The 15,169-nt window shown below is 51.2% G+C and overlaps 2 protein-coding genes across 2 annotated transcripts in view; one reads left to right on the top strand and one right to left on the bottom strand.

Annotated features, from left to right (window-relative positions):
* The first annotated feature begins 2,995 nt into the window (after window positions 1-2,995).
* On the top strand, window positions 2,996-9,255 carry SP7 (Sp7 transcription factor). Its single transcript, XM_007949518.2, has 2 exons — window positions 2,996-3,016; window positions 7,981-9,255. Exons 1-2 carry the CDS (start codon window positions 2,996-2,998, stop codon window positions 9,253-9,255), a joined length of 1,296 nt encoding a protein of 431 aa, XP_007947709.1.
* A 1,695-nt stretch (window positions 9,256-10,950) lies between these two features.
* The window catches only part of LOC103204412 (histone H1.8-like), a 12,744-nt gene continuing 8,525 nt past the window's right edge, over window positions 10,951-15,169 (bottom strand). Inside the window, 1 exon segment of the mRNA XM_042782135.1 lies at window positions 10,951-11,002. Within this exon segment, the coding sequence (XP_042638069.1) occupies window positions 10,951-11,002 (52 nt within the window).

Consider the following 15,169-nt stretch of genomic DNA (forward strand, 5'->3'; position numbering starts at 1 on the left):
GTGCTCCACTAGGTTGCAAGACTGTCTTGAAAAGCACATACCAGAAGCAGGGTCCTAAGGGAAGCAGACCGGAAGAAGGCAGCTGGGGAATTCAGGCAGTCTCTCCTGCCTCGCTTTGGCACAGACCTTTGGGCATTTTACTGGGGTTGACATCAGGGGTCCTGACTCACATTGTCCTGCTCCTCCTTTCCCTTCCCTAGAACTTTGGGATTTGAACACTTCTCTTTTTCTCTTTCAGTCTCCTCCTTTCTACCTCAATCTTATTTGAGCCCTAACCCTTTCTCTCCCCTGCCATCTTTTCTGTAGATTCTAGACTTTTCTCCTCTGTCTCAGTTTCCTGCCTGATCTAACTAGTCCCAGATTTTTCTGCTGGAAGTATAGTAATTTCTTCAAAGCTTCCCACTCTTCTGAACTTCTGAGCTGGGGACCCCAGGAATCCATCTGGCATCTCAGGCTCAGGTCCCCCTCCCACCAGGGGGAGACTGTGAGGTCACTGGGACACCCCACCATGAGCACTTCCTCTTGGGCAGACGGGTGGGGTGGCCCTTGTAATCATCGGACACAATTATGCGCTATTTATACTCCATCCCCGCCCCCCACCTGCCGGCTGCTCATCCCTCCCCGCCTCCTCCAGACCTGGCCATGCCTCCAGCTATTTTCCTTGTCCTTCTAAGCCATTGTCTCCTCATCTTTGTTCTTCTAGGCTGGTTCTTTTCCTTTTGAAGTCTTTCAGCTCTCTCTTTAATAAAGCCACATCTCTGGTCATCTATTTCCTCTCTGTTTCCTATCCTCCAGACCTTCTCCCCTTGGATTGTTACAGTTGCTTTTCATGTCTCTCTGTGTTTCTTCTCTTGCATCTTTCTTTTTGTCTTCAACCACTCTGGTTCCCTAACTCTTTCCCAAAAAGTTGGGTTCACAGGATTCCTCCGGAGAAATTAAAGAGGGCTGGAATCCAGAACTCCTGCGTCCTACCCTGAACAGAGGCTCCTGCCTGCTAGTTAAACTGAAACTGCTGTGTAACTCTTTCTGCACATCAATCTGTTCCTTCTCCCTCCCAGCTTTTTTCCTTGGGGAGTTAAGTGCAAAAGAAGCATGGAAGTGGGCACTCAGTTGTGGTCAAAAGAGAAAGTGAGGGGATTGTGTTGGGGAGTAAGGGGGATGGGAAAAGACAGGGCTTCATTCCTCTGAGGGGCAGGGCTGGGAGGGGGCAAGATGTATGTGTTGGGAAATAACTTGTGAAACAACCCCAGCTGGCTAGGCCCCTCTGTGGGAGAGATGCTGGTTCTACCACTTGGCTGCCCATCCCTCTCTCTCCCATAAACTTACCCCAGGACCCAGGTTTCAGTTAATAGATTTTTTTTGTTTCCCTCTCTCAATCTGGTTGACCTTTCTTCTCTTCTTCCCCATTTTACTGGGAAGTCAAAATTGGAAAATTCTTCTTAACCTCTAATTTCAATTGTGCTGTAGAGGGAACTGATGGATGGCAATGAGAGAGGAAACCTAGAGCTCCTTCCCAGGAGAGTATGATCACTCCTAAGAAGTCTTATGCATCAGAAGATGGAGATTAGATCTGCAACCAAGAGGGGCCCAGGACTATAACTAGCAAGGAACTATGGAGGCAGGGACATTTCTTGAATGAATTGAGCCAATTACCTTTTACCCTATCCTTAATCCTGCCTGCCTTAAATTTTCTCAGAATCAGAAGACCCAGGTTCTGCCCCACTAAGTGAGGTAAATCTATAGATGTTACCTCCCAGCAGTGAAACTGAGGCGCTGGGAGGAAGACTGGGGAATCCCCAAGACTTCGCCAAGCCCCTCTCTCTCATTCTCCACCCATTCCCTTTAGGTCTTGCTCTAGAATCTAACTCGATGACCCTAAGAATTTGGGCAGCGGAAGCCTCCACCTCACACACACACACACACACACACACACACACACTGCTCTCCTGATCAAGGGGTGGGTGACTAGGAACATAAGCATCTCCGTGGCCAATTTGGGAGTGTGTGTGTCTGCATCCATGTCACTGTGTTCATTTGTGTGTGAGTTTGTCTGTGTTCATTCATGACAGTAGCTGTACCCATGTGTGTAGTACTGTGCATGTGTATGTGTGCATGGATCATCCCTGTGTTTGTCCATAAGTGTGTATGTCAGTGTATTCCAGTCTCTCTGTGTGAGTGTTGTCCCCAGTCCCCCATCTCCCCCCCCCCCCGGATCTCTAATTAGTGGTTTGGGGTTTGTTCATTTTCCCTCCTGTTCCTTTCCTCAGCAGCGGCAGCGGCAGCGGGCCGGCAGCGACGGCGGTAGCAGCAGCCTCAGCAGCAGCAGAAGCCAAGCAGCAGCAAGGCTCTGGAGTCAGAGTAGGAGCTTAGAATTGGAGCCTGAGTGGGAACAGGAGTGCAGCTGTCCTGGGAGAGAAGCAGATCCTTCCTGGGACTCAAGGCCACTCCTTGCCTGCACCCTCACTGCCAGACCTCCAGAGAAGAGAGACTCAGGACACCCAGCCCCAGACTCTCCCCAGGTACAGAACACCACAGATGTTTATGGGAGTGTTGGGGGTGTGTAGGACACCTGGGTCCACCTTCCTTTAACCTTTCCCCTCTTAGCACCCCCTAAGGAAGCCCTGATAATTTGCCCACGATCTTATCCCCCTTCCGGCCTCCCATCCCTTCCCCTGGGTGCCCCCTTTTCCCCTCTCCCTCTCAGATCCCTTCTTTGGGGAGCTCAGCAAATGGAGCAGGAAATTTGGACCCTCTGCCTCCCTCTCTCGCCCTTCTCATTGGATCCGGAGCCTTCTCCTCTGGGAAAGCTGTAATTAGAGGGTGGATCCCTACAGACAGAGAGCAGCCCCCCCACCCCCACCCCCTAGTCCCTTCTAACTTTAGATCTCTTCTCTCCCATTCTCCCATTCTCCCTCCCTCTCCCCTCTCCCTGTCTCTCCGGCTCGGCTCTCTCCATCTGCCTCGCTCCTTGGAACCCTGGTTCCCCAGCCTCAGGATGGCATCCTCCCTGCTTGAGGTAACTGTCCCTTACCCCCACCCCCACCCCAGGACACTAGCGACAATCTTAATGGCCTTAGTCCTTGCGCACCCAACCCCCCAACTCACACTGGCAGTAGTAGCCGTGGTGCTTGTCATTTCCAGGGGTCCCTGAGGAGAGAGAAGTAGGTTCAGAGGAGAGAGGAGAAGAGGGCAGGAGAAGGGGGAGGAAAGAGGCCAGGGCCAGGGATCAGAGAGTAGTCAAAGGAAGGTGAGGGGTGTCAGAAGAAAGCATGGACCGTAGGGTCAGCCAAGCACTCCAACTCTGAGAAGTGGAAAAGAGATGGAGAAAGGAAGAAGAGAGGAGGAGTAGGGAGAGTTGAGAGATAGATGAGTTGGTAGCAGATGGTGGGGGTGAGGGCAGAGAGGACTCATTGGGGGGGCATGGAGTAGCAACTGGATATAGTTCTTTGGGGGTGCTGTCTCCTGAGACTCCTAGCCTTAGCAGCATCTTGTCTGGTCTGTGTGTGGGTGGGGGCCTGGGCCTCTGGGCTGGTGTGTGTAGGAGAGGAGGTGGGCTATGAGCTGCTAAGAAGGGCAGCCCTGTGCATGTGGGGGAGCTGACCAGGGGAACAGCCCAGGCCTGAGAGGGAACTAAGGGGGAGGGACAGGGTCTGAGGCCTCCTGCCCAGCTCACAAATATTTAGCTTTCAGTCAAAGACAAACTTAGCTCTATTTTGGGAGTGGGAGGCTCCAGGGCGGACTGGGCCACTTCCCCTCCAGCCTGGGACCCCAGCATCCCTTGCTTTTGGAGCTGGGGAGAGAGGGAACTGGGGTACCAGAGGGCTCGGGGGTTGGATCCCTGAGAAATCACTGGGGGACCCAAGGTACTTAGCTAGAGGAGGCCTGCAGAGCAGCACCCTGCTGGGAATGGGGAACTCCAGCCGATTTCAAGGTCCTGAGTTTCCCCTGCTTCTGGGTCACTGACTCTGTTTCTCTGTCTCCATCTCTGCCCTGCTTTCTAGGTCCCCCTGTAGGAGTTTGGGGCCAAGAGCCATTCCTGAATGCCAACCCCCTTCAGCAGCCTTGAAACTTTCCCATTCTTGGGCCTCTCTAAACCCCCATCTCTGCTCCTAGTGCCCTAGTTCAGGTCACAGAGGTGATAGGGCAAACAGGAAGCAGAAACTAAGAGATCCCACCTCTTTCATCTTCACAGGAGTGTGCATGAGATTAGGTGAGAGTCTTTCAATGCCTATGTTCACTGGCGTGATTGTATGTGTTAGAGTATAAACCAATGTGCCCGAACGTGGCTGGTTTTCTGAGAGTACAGGTGTGCATGTCAGCTGTGCTGACTTGTCTACTAGTCTAAATGAGGAATATTGTGTTTGTAGGACTATGAGAGTGAGTTTGTGACTGAGTTTAAGGAATGGCATGCGAGCCAATAGGGTGGGTACCATGCCCTGTGTCACTACTCTGTATCCTGTCAGGGTTCTCTAGGTATTGTATTCTATCCCCACCAGCAATGGGGGCAGATTTCCCACCCTGTTACTTCCCCAGTGAGCACTATAATGAGTCACCACTGAAATACTATGGTCCTGATGAAGCTGGAGGATAGATGCATGGAAATCCTAGGTCCACCCAAGGCAGGGGCAGTGTCAGTGTCAGCAGGGTGGGTGTCATGCCAGAGTTGCCAGCGTGGCACTGGTGCCTGGGGGAAGGGCTGGCCCAGGGACCTGCTGGTAAGACATGGGATAGGGATTGCACTTGGCAAGAGGAATGTGGAGGGAACTGGGTTGCATGTCCCCTTACTCCTTGTCAACTAGAGATGCCCCCAACACAAAGATACTCCACTCTCTCCACCTTTTTCATCTCCTGGACCTGGACCCTTAACCACCTCTACTACCACTAGAAGGAATCCTTCTGGCTGGTATGGGCAGGCTTTCTGGCAGTGGGAAGAACTTGGGGTTCAGAGAGGGAAGCAGTTGCTGCTTAATGGGAGGAGGTTCACCTGAGTTGGGCAAGACACTGGGGAACAGGGAGGAGGAGGAAGAAGTGGGGAGCAAGGTAGACTGGAGAAGTGGGAAGCTGGGAGAACTAAGAAACTTGGAAGGAGGCTGAGAAAGATAAGAACTGGAAACTGGGGCTTGGGTGCTCAGAACCTATGGCCCATCAGCCCTCAGATGAATAGAGAAACTTTCCAGTGGGAAGTCAGGCTAGCTGCCTAAGTACTGAGAGACTCCCTGGAAAGAGGGAACCCCCTTCCTCTGCTCCATATCTGGATGAAAGAGCTGGGGTCTCATGGTTTCCTATCTTGTTCTCTCTATAGAGACTCTCCCATCAGTACTTCAAGGATTTTTTTTTTTTTTTTAAATGGATGATGGGATGGAGGTGGTGGGGGGAAACAACTGGAAGTCTGGCCTCCTGGGTCCTGGAAAGGTAGTACATTTGATCAGGTCTGAGAGAGCACACTCAGAACCTTTAACCAGGACCCCCTGCCCAATTTTCAGGCAAGAACAATCCACAAGAGAAAGAAACTGAGGCTTGTGGTGAAATTCAGCTCTGTGCCCAACTCTTGGTCTCCAGAAGAGCCTGGAGAGAAGGACTAGTGCCTGGCTTCTCCTTCCCTGCCCTCAGGGGTTCTGCAGGCCTCCTTCCCTAGGGCTAGCTGGGGTCTCTTGTTGGCCTGGGGCTAGCTGCCTTCTTTCACCCCTCCTTCTCTCCCCACAGCTGGGTGGGGTCCCTGGGCTTGGCTGAGGCCCCTGTGGCCACAGTGTGAGGGCCGGGCGGGGGGACGGCGTCGGCGTTTTTAAAAATAAACCGACCGCAGGGAAACCAACGGAGCCGGGCTGGGCTGGGCTGGGCAGAGGAGGAGGGGGTGGTCAGGACGGGAGAACGAGGGAGGAGTGGCCTGGTCTGGGGGTTTTCTGGGGCCTAGCATCTTGGTGGTTTTCTTCTAGGTAGGAAGTCAGCCTCCTTCCTCCCTCCTCTTTTCCCCCTCCTTTCCCATCCTCTCTGTTTTCCTTAGCTTTCCTGTTCCAGTCGCTTCTGTCACTTCTTTGTTTATTCGGCTCTCCTCTCTCCCCTTCCCTGTTGTCTTTTTTACCTTTCTGCTTTTGTGGGTCCCTGCCCATTCGGTCTTTTAATGGCAGTTTTCACTCTGTCCCCCTTTTCCCCTACCCCACAGGGGCTTTTATGTCAGTCCCTGACCCTGCACAGGATCCTCTGTGCTCCATGTCTATGAGTTTGTGCCTTTCTCCTTCGAACTTCGAACTCCATGCGTCTATGTCTTTCAGCTAGCATTTGACTCCTGCCCCACCAGCTACCCTGCCTTAGCCCACCGAAGATCAGAGGCTCCAGGGAAACTCTGGCTGGGAGGGACCCTGGGGGTATACTGTGGCCATATTTGAGGAAGCTTTTGACATCTCAAATTTGAGAGCCCATGGAGCCAGCAGGACCTCAAAGAGAGGTAATTGGAGGGGGGAGGACAGCAGACTTGCATTTGTAGGGCAGTACACAAACCCCTCACTGCAACCTTAAGACACCAGACCTACCTCTAAGGTTGAAATCACACACACACTCACACACACACATCCCCAATGTTAGGAGCTACCAGACAGGGCTGGGAACCCTGGATTATTAGGTTCTTTCTTAGCTTCATTGGGAAGGCACCAGGCAAAGTCCCTGGGTGGCACAAACAGTTTGCTCTTGACTACTAATCAAAACATTGGGGGTTTAAATCTACCCAGCGATGCTTGCAGAAAAAGGCCTGGCAATTTGCTTCTGTAAAGATCACAGCTAAAAAGAAAACTCTATGGAGCTCTGTTTGCAGCACATGGGGTCACCACGAGTCAGAATCAACTCAAGAGCAATGAGTTTTGTTTTGTTTTGTTTTAACCAGTGAACTGCATAAGGTTAGATTTTGAGGACATCTTTTTTGGGGGTATTCTCAGTAATGGATGCCTATGTATGCCAGAGTACCACAAACTCTTAGGTGGTGGTGATCTTGGGAGTGGTTTGACCCACCTCTTCCCCGGTAGCAGCAGCATGGTAGGCATTAAGAAGATACTTTTGTGCTTCTAAAAGACTCCATGCTCTGCATATATACTTTCACTCACTGTGAGAGAAAGGTGAAGAGATACCAACTTTGTGGGCTGCATGTTAGAGGACACTGAGGCATGGAGGAGTGTGGCTGTGAGCCAGATGTGAGCCTTGGAGGAGCCTGAGGGCCTGGGGCTCTTCCCACTCTCCCAAAGGGGTACCAGCTTGTGTCACAAAGCAAGGGGTTCCCACTGCTCGCTTGAAAGACATTCTTGCCTCAGCCACAGTCCTGGTTTGGCGGTAGCCCTGTTCCCTCTCAATGTCCCAGTGTCTCTGCCATTGCCCCAGAGTTCCTGCCAAGAGATTCCTTACCAGGGACATGAGAACTGACCTCAGGGAAACCAGGCCACTGCCTTAGTCTGGGGGTAAAGCACAGACAGGAAGTGGAATATGGGATGAAATCAGGAAGATCTGGAAGAGCAAACTCCAGTCCCCTAATACTTGACTTTCACATTATGCTGCTCTTAGAGCATCAGCTTCCCTCTCCAAGCCTCTGCTCATGACTTCTGCTCTAAAACCACTTCCAGGAGTCAAGAGTTCTAATTCTCACCTCACTCAGACACCTCCTCTTTTCCAGCTCTTCTCACAATTATTTAAGCACAGTCTCCTATTCCTAGGAGGCCCTATGCACACCCCTAGCAGCCCCACAATGATTTCTGCTTTATGCCTCCTGGGGTAAGGCACTAAGTTGCAGATCTGGGCCTCTGTTCTCCTCCCATGACTCCACGTTGGCTCTGCCCCTGGTTCTCACTGGTCCATCTCTCTCTTACCTCTAATCCCCCTATAAACTCTTCCCTGGACTCTCTTTTCTGTTCTCCATGTGTCTAGGGCTCAGCCTCTGAGCTTTGCCCTTTATTCCGCACCTCTCCTCCTCTTCCCCTAAACAGTGCTCCCTTCTCCCCACAGGAGGAAGCTCACTATGGCTCCAGCCCTCTGGCCATGCTGACGGCAGCATGCAGTAAATTTGGTGGCTCCAGCCCTCTGCGGGACTCAACAACACTGGGCAAAGTGGGAGCAAAGAAGCCATACTCTGTGGGCAGTGACCTCTCGGCTCCCAAAACCATGGGGGATGCCTACCCAGCCCCCTTTTCAAGTACCAATGGGCTCCTCTCACCTGCAGGGAGTCCTTCAGCACCCACTTCGGGCTATGCAAATGACTACACTCCCTTTTCTCACTCATTCCCTGGGCCTACGAGCACCCAGGATCCTGGGCTACTAGTGCCCAAAGGGCACAGCTCTTCTGACTGTCTTCCAAGTGTCTACACCTCCCTGGACATGGCACACCCCTATGGCTCCTGGTACAAGGCAGGCATCCATGCAGGCATCTCACCAGGCCCAGGCAATGCTCCTAGCCCTTGGTGGGACATGCACCCTGGGGGCAACTGGCTAGGTGGTGGTCAGGGCCAGGGTGAAGGGCTGCAAGGGACACTGCCCACAGGCCCTGCTCAGCCTCCACTGAACCCCCAGCTGCCCACCTACCCATCTGACTTTGCCCCCCTTAATCCAGCCCCTTACCCAGCTCCTCACCTCCTGCAGCCAGGGCCCCAGCATGTCCTGCCTCAAGATGTCTATAAACCCAAGGCAGTGGGCAATAGTGGGCAGTTGGAGGGGAGTGGTGGAGCCAAACCCCCAAGGGGTGCAGGCACTGGGGGCAGTGGTGGATATGGGAGCAGTGGGGCAGGGCGTTCCTCCTGTGACTGCCCCAATTGCCAGGAGCTAGAGCGGCTGGGGGCAGCTGCAGCCGGGCTACGGAAGAAGCCCATCCACAGCTGCCACATCCCCGGCTGCGGCAAAGTGTATGGCAAAGCCTCACACCTGAAGGCCCACTTGCGCTGGCACACGGGGGAGAGGCCCTTCGTCTGCAACTGGCTCTTCTGTGGCAAGAGGTTCACTCGTTCAGACGAGCTGGAGCGCCATGTACGCACTCACACCCGGGAGAAGAAGTTCACCTGTCTGCTCTGTTCCAAGCGCTTTACCCGAAGCGACCACCTGAGCAAACACCAGCGCACTCATGGCGAGCCAGGCCCTGGCCCCCCTCCCAGTGGCCCCAAGGAGCTGGGGGAAACCCGCAGCACGGGGGAAGAGGAGGCCAGCCAGACCCCCAGACCTTCCACCTCACCTGCACCCCCAGAGAAAGCCCCTGGAGGCAGCCCCGAGCAGAGCAACCTGTTGGAGATCTGAGCAGGGCTATCTTGTCAGCCTCTCCTGGCTCCGTGGAACACTGCTTGCCCCTCACCCCCTTTGTGCCACGCATGCTGCCCCTTAGGGCTTTCTCCATGTCTCCTCTGGCCATTCTGGGCCTCAGTATCTCCTAAAAGTTTCCTCATCTCACCTCCTCCCTTCACCGTAAGCCTGGGTTCCTGCACTTTTGCTTCCTAAGCTCTTCCCTCACCCTGGCTCATAGCTTCTCTCTCCTCTGCTCTTGCCACACCACCTCCTTTTCTTCCATTTGGGCTCCATCTCACTAACTCCTTGACATGCATCCTTTCTGCTCCCCAAGCTTATATTTCTCCATTCCTCAACTTCCAGGCTCCAATTTTCCCAACTTAACTCCACTGCTTTCCTCTCCAGAGCTTTCTTCCTTTCTACAAACACAATAATGATAATGATGATAATTTATTGCCCCCTGGTGGCCCCTTTATTAGGGACCAGAGTTAGGGGAACTGGGGTTAGTGACCTGGCAGGGAGCAGGGTACCATGATGGGGGCAGACCAGCAGGGATCTGATCCCAAAGATGGGGTGACCCCAGCGTCAGGTAGGCTGCCCCCAGGCCTGTGTATTTTACCCCTCTGTACCGAGAATAATGAATAGTAATAATAATAATTCTATTTATCTAAGTTATGATGACGGGTCAGGTAGAGTGAACTGGGGAGGGAAGGGGGTCCATTTTTGCTAAGGAAATTCTAGCCAAATGCATCTCTGTATAAACGAAGGGTTAGTGGAAATCTTGTTAATAGAATATCTATAATCAGGGTCTCAGTTAATGAGGTTTCTCTTTTAATGAAATATCTGCTAATAGATGTATGTTAAAGAATTGATGGGGATATCTTTCAATGAGGGGATCCCTAACATCCCAAGCCCCAGCCAGAAGCTGTGAAACCTCAAGTCCTATGGAGGGGAGAAGGACTGGAATTTATCCCAGCTTCCTCAACCCCAGAGCAGGTTCTTCCCACTGTTCCTCAGACACCATGACCACATCAGGTTAATTCTCAGTTGCCATGGTTATGGAAACCTTGAGGCTTCCATCTTTGACACATTCTCTTGGGAAAACCCATCTAACAGGAGGAGGACGTTAGTTTGGAAGTACCTCTCCTGAAGAATGGGTGGGGAAGGCTTTCTCTGGGATCAGGTTCAAATAGATCAAGCATTTATTGAGTGTCTGCAATGTGCAAGGCATTATGTTAGGCCCGGTGCCTAGAAGCCATGAGAAAGAAGAAAATTACTGAGCTAGGAGGACAGAGGACCTCAAAGTTGATTTGGAGTGTGTCCATAAGCCCCCTATCCAGGACTTCTGATGCTCCCAACTCCACTTTCAGTGACTTTTAAAGCCGCTTTGTGCCTTTGAATGCCTTTCCTGTGACTTTGGATCCTCCTTTTCCGACTCCTGTTTCCTCAATGCCCCAAGTTAAAAGGTTAAAGCCGCTGGAGCTTGGGGAGAGGGTAATATTGTGGAAGGGAAGGGATGATGCCCTCATGGAGTCTTTTTTTTTTTTTTTTAAGTTTAATAAATAAAAATTTGATTTGAAATATTGTACTGGTGAGAAAAGGAGAAGAGAAATAGCGAGGGGTGGGCCACACGATTTTTCCTTAGCAGACTGGGGACTTCTGCGGGCATTCTACTGCGCACGTTTGCAATTTATACGCTCTGTAAAATACTTAGTCGTCCAGGCCCTCCCGCTGAGTTTGGTTTTTGACCACCCGGTGTTCTCTGCAGAGTTGGGAAGGCAGAGGCACAGAGTGGTTACTCCCTAGGCTCTTTCTCAGATTCTGCAACAACCGACCTTGGCCAGGACTGTAACCCACCAGGTCACCGACTGCTGCGTGGCCCCAGCCCCTCCGCATTGGAGCTCCGAGCCGGCAGACCCGGCCTGGCACGTAACCCGCCCCCTGCCCCGGGCCTGCAATCAGTCGTGCCCGCCACGGAGTTAGCGGAGGAACAAAAGCCACTCTGTGGCGGCCATCCCTAAGCCACAATAGGGCTTTGTGCGGCCTCCGCCCCCTAGGGCTCCCCCGCTGGGATGAGGGAGCTCTCAGGCTTCCCCCTTTCCACCCCTGGCCTGGGCTCGACTCCGGGCGGTGCCCTCGGGTCGGATGGTCCAAGTCGCTGGGACCTAAGAGGCTCTGGTGGCAGTGGAACGGGTGGGAGGGGATTGAGGATTCGGAGAAGGTTAGCTAGACTTGCTCGGGTTACTAGTCCCCTCCCTAACCCGCTGTCACTCCTACCCTTGCCCAGGTGCGAAATCTCCTGCCCTCAGGCTGGGCGCGGGGCTTCAAAGGCGCTTTGAAGAAATCCGAGTTCCGAGGACTTCTTTAGTAGGCTAGGGGCTGTGGCGGAAGAGAGGCGGGGAGAGGGGGTTGGGGCCGATAAGGAGCGAGGGCCACCTTAGAGCTGGTCTAAGACAGAAGGTCCTGAGTGGACCCCCGGACTCCCGCCCCCACCCCGCGGGGCAGGCTCCTCAGGACCCAGGGGAGCCTGGCTCTAGCCTCCCTGTCCCCGCCTGTCCGGTGCCAGCTCCTGCCCGCCGCAGCCTCGCGGTCCTCTCCTCCCCTGCCCCTTGGCCCCTTTCATCTTTCCTAGACTCCGCCTGGGGTTTTTCTGGTTTCTGGGAGATAAAAACCGCCTCAAATAGCGGCGGCGCGCTGCCAGGACAAACAGGGCCAGGCGGGCCATGTGCGCTTGGTTACCAGCCCCGAGACCTGGCGGCCGGCTTTCGGCGGGCCCAGGAAGGGGTGTAGGCCCAGCTCCAAGCACCCAGGCTCCGGCGAGGCCTCCCGCCTCCCAAAGTGGAGGCCCTTTTTAGAAGTCTAGGTTTTCCTCCCAGGTCGTAGGGAGGGGCCCCCAGTGGAGACCGCCCGCAAAGCGCTCTGAGCCTAGGCGGTGGTGGGTCACACTCGCTGTGTCGCCAGGGCCACCGCGCCCCCTGGTGAAGTTGGTGAGGAGCGCGCTGGCCTGCAGTGCGCTATAGGCCCATGTGCATTTTGCAAAAAACCATTCATCAAAAGTTAAATAAGCAATATGAGAGAGGGGAGAGAAGGCCCAATATCATCCTTGGTCGGGGATGTGAGGGGGCATGAATGCACATCTCTCTGCTCCTCCTTTCTAGTTCACATTACAGGTGAGAGGCACCTAAACAATAATTAAAACCTCTTTAAGGCAGAAAATTGAGGCTTCATGAAATGGTGGTTAAAGTTGTCGGCAAACCAAAAAACAAAACCAAACATACTGCCATCAAGTTGGATCCGAGTCACAGCTACCCCTCCTTGGGTTTCTGAGGCCATATCGCTATGGAAGTAGATTGCCCAACCAGCCTTCAGGTTAGCAGTCTAATGCCTTAGGCACTAGGCCTTAGGCACTAAGCCACCAGAGTTCCTAGTTGCCAGCAGGAGTGATTAATTTCATGGGATATCTGGGATTAGATGGTGCCATGATTAATGTAGGGACAAACAAAAATTTTGTCATTGCGTCCTCAGAGTTCTCCACCAATCTGTCAGTCGTTGAGTCCCTTTTTCCTTTCAGGTGTGTTCATTCCTCCTTCTCAACTAGAGCTTTCCCAACCAGGTTCCCCAGACTACCCTACTCTGCCCTTTAAGTGTTGTGTAAGTTCCCAGGTACTGGTGAACTAATTTGGCAAATTATACTGGGAGGCAAAATGGTGACATATTCATGGTCAAAAAGAACATTTCAAGATCTATCCTGAAGTACAATGCTGTCAGTGGTAATAAAATACCCATTCGCCTACAAGGCAGACCACTTAAATTCAAATTTACAGAACAAACACTAATGCCGAGGATGAAGAAATTGAAGATTTTTACCGACTTCCACAGTCTGAAATTGATCAAACATGCAATCAAGATGTATTGATAGTTATTGGTGATTGGAATGCAAAAGTTGGAAACAAAGAAAAAGGATCTGGTAGCTTAAAATATGGCCTTGGAGACAGAAACAATCCCACAGGTCATGTGATAGAATTTTGCAAGATCCACGACTTATTATTCATTGCAAATACCTTTTTCTAACAACATGAACGACAACTATACATATATACTATTCATCACCAGATGGTATACTAAGTAATCAAGTTGACGACAACTGTGGAAAAAGATGACAGAGACGCTCAGTGTCATCAGTCAGAAAAAACACCAGGGCCAACTGTGGACAAACCATCAATTGTGCCTGTGCAAGATAAGTTTGCAAGAGTCAAGGTACAACCTTAAGTATTGTTATTGCTGTTGTTAGGTGCCATAGAGTCAGCTACAGCTCACAGCAACCCTCTCCATAGCAGAACAAAACACTGCTCAGTCCTGTGCCAGCCTCACAATACTTGCTATACCTGAGCCAATTATTGCAGCCACTGTGTCAATCCGTCTCCTTGAGGGTCTTCCCCTTTTTTGCCGACCCTTCACTTCACCAAGCATGATATCCTTCTTCGGGGAATGGTCCCTTCTGACAATGGTCCCTTCTGACAACATGACCAAAGTAGGTGAGGTGAAATCTGGCCATTCTCGCTTCCAAGGATCACTCTGGCTGCACTTCTTCCAGGACGGATTCGTTAGTTCTTCTGACAGTCCACGGTAATTTCAGTATTCTTTTTTTTTTTTTTTTAACTTTCAGTATTCTTCACCACCACCACAACTCAACAGCATCAACTCTTCTTCAGTCTTCCTTATTTTTTGTCTAGGTTTCACATGCATATACCAAACCAAACACACTGCCATTGAGTCAGACCCGATTCATAAGTGACCCCTCCTTGGATTTCTGAGGCAGTATCAATATGGAAGTAGATTGCCCAACCTTCTTTCTGAGGAGTGGCTGGTGGGTTTGAACTGCCAGCCTTCTGGTTAGCAGTCAAACGCCTTAGGCACTACACCACCAGAACTCCCAACATATGAGGCTATTGAAAATACCATGGCTTGGGTTAGGCACACACCTTAATCTTCAAAGAGACATCTCTTCAGTACTTTAAAGAAGTCCTTTGCAGCAGATATACCCAATGCAATACATCATCTGATTTCTTGACTGCTGCTTCCATTAGTGTTGATCATGGAACCAAGCAATGTGAAATCTTTGACAACTTCAATCTTTTCTTCATTTATCATGACGCTGCTTATTGGCTCAGTTGTGAGGATTTTCTTTTTCTTTATGTTGAGGTGTAATCCATACTGCAGATTATAGTCTTTGATCTTCATAAGTAAGTGCTTCAAGTCATCTTCACTGTCAGCAACCAACGTTGTGTCGTCCTCAGATTGCAGGTTGTTAATGAGTCTTCCTGCAATACTTATGCCACACTCTTCTTCATATAGTCCAGCTTCTTGTATTATTGGAATTCTAGGAAGGAAAATTGGGCAGTCTACTTCCGTAGAGATACTGCCTTGGAAACCCTCTATGGTCGAAATCAATTCGATGGCAGTTAGTTTTTTAGTTTAGTTTTTTTTTTTTTAATTTTTTTTCTCATGTTAGTTGCTTAGCATACAAATTGAATAAATATGGTGAAAGGATACAACTCTGATGAACTCCCTTCCTAATTTTAAACCATGCAGTGTCCCCTTGTTCTGTTCAAATGACAGCCTCCTTGTCAATGTATAGGTTCCTTAAGAGCATAATTAAGTGTTCTGAATTCCCATTCTTCTCAATGTTATCCATAATTTGTTATGATCCACACAATTGAATGCTTTTGCATAGTCAATAAAACACATCTTTCTGGTATTCTTTGCTTTCAGCCAAGATCCATCTGATATCAGCAATGATATCACTCATTCCATTGTGAGATGGATTGATACGGTGGCTGCGATGATGGGATCAAGTATAGCAGGGATTGTGGGGCTGGCGCGGGATCGGGCAGTGTTTCGTTCTGCTGTGCATGGGGTCGCTATGAGT

The sequence above is a fragment of the Orycteropus afer genome, unplaced genomic scaffold (assembly GCF_000298275.1).
Source record: "Orycteropus afer afer isolate SDZICR_OR568_19922 unplaced genomic scaffold, OryAfe1.0 scaffold00247, whole genome shotgun sequence".
NCBI classification, from domain to species: Eukaryota; Metazoa; Chordata; class Mammalia; order Tubulidentata; family Orycteropodidae; genus Orycteropus; species Orycteropus afer.

Bases quoted from the DNA above. Each gene is read 5' to 3' on its own strand.
- SP7 (XM_007949518.2), top strand. From the start codon at position 2,996: ATGGCATCCTCCCTGCTTGAG. The intron at 3,017-7,980 runs GTAACTGTCCCT...TTCTCCCCACAG, and splicing joins TGGCATCCTCCCTGCTTGAG to GAGGAAGCTCACTATGGCTC.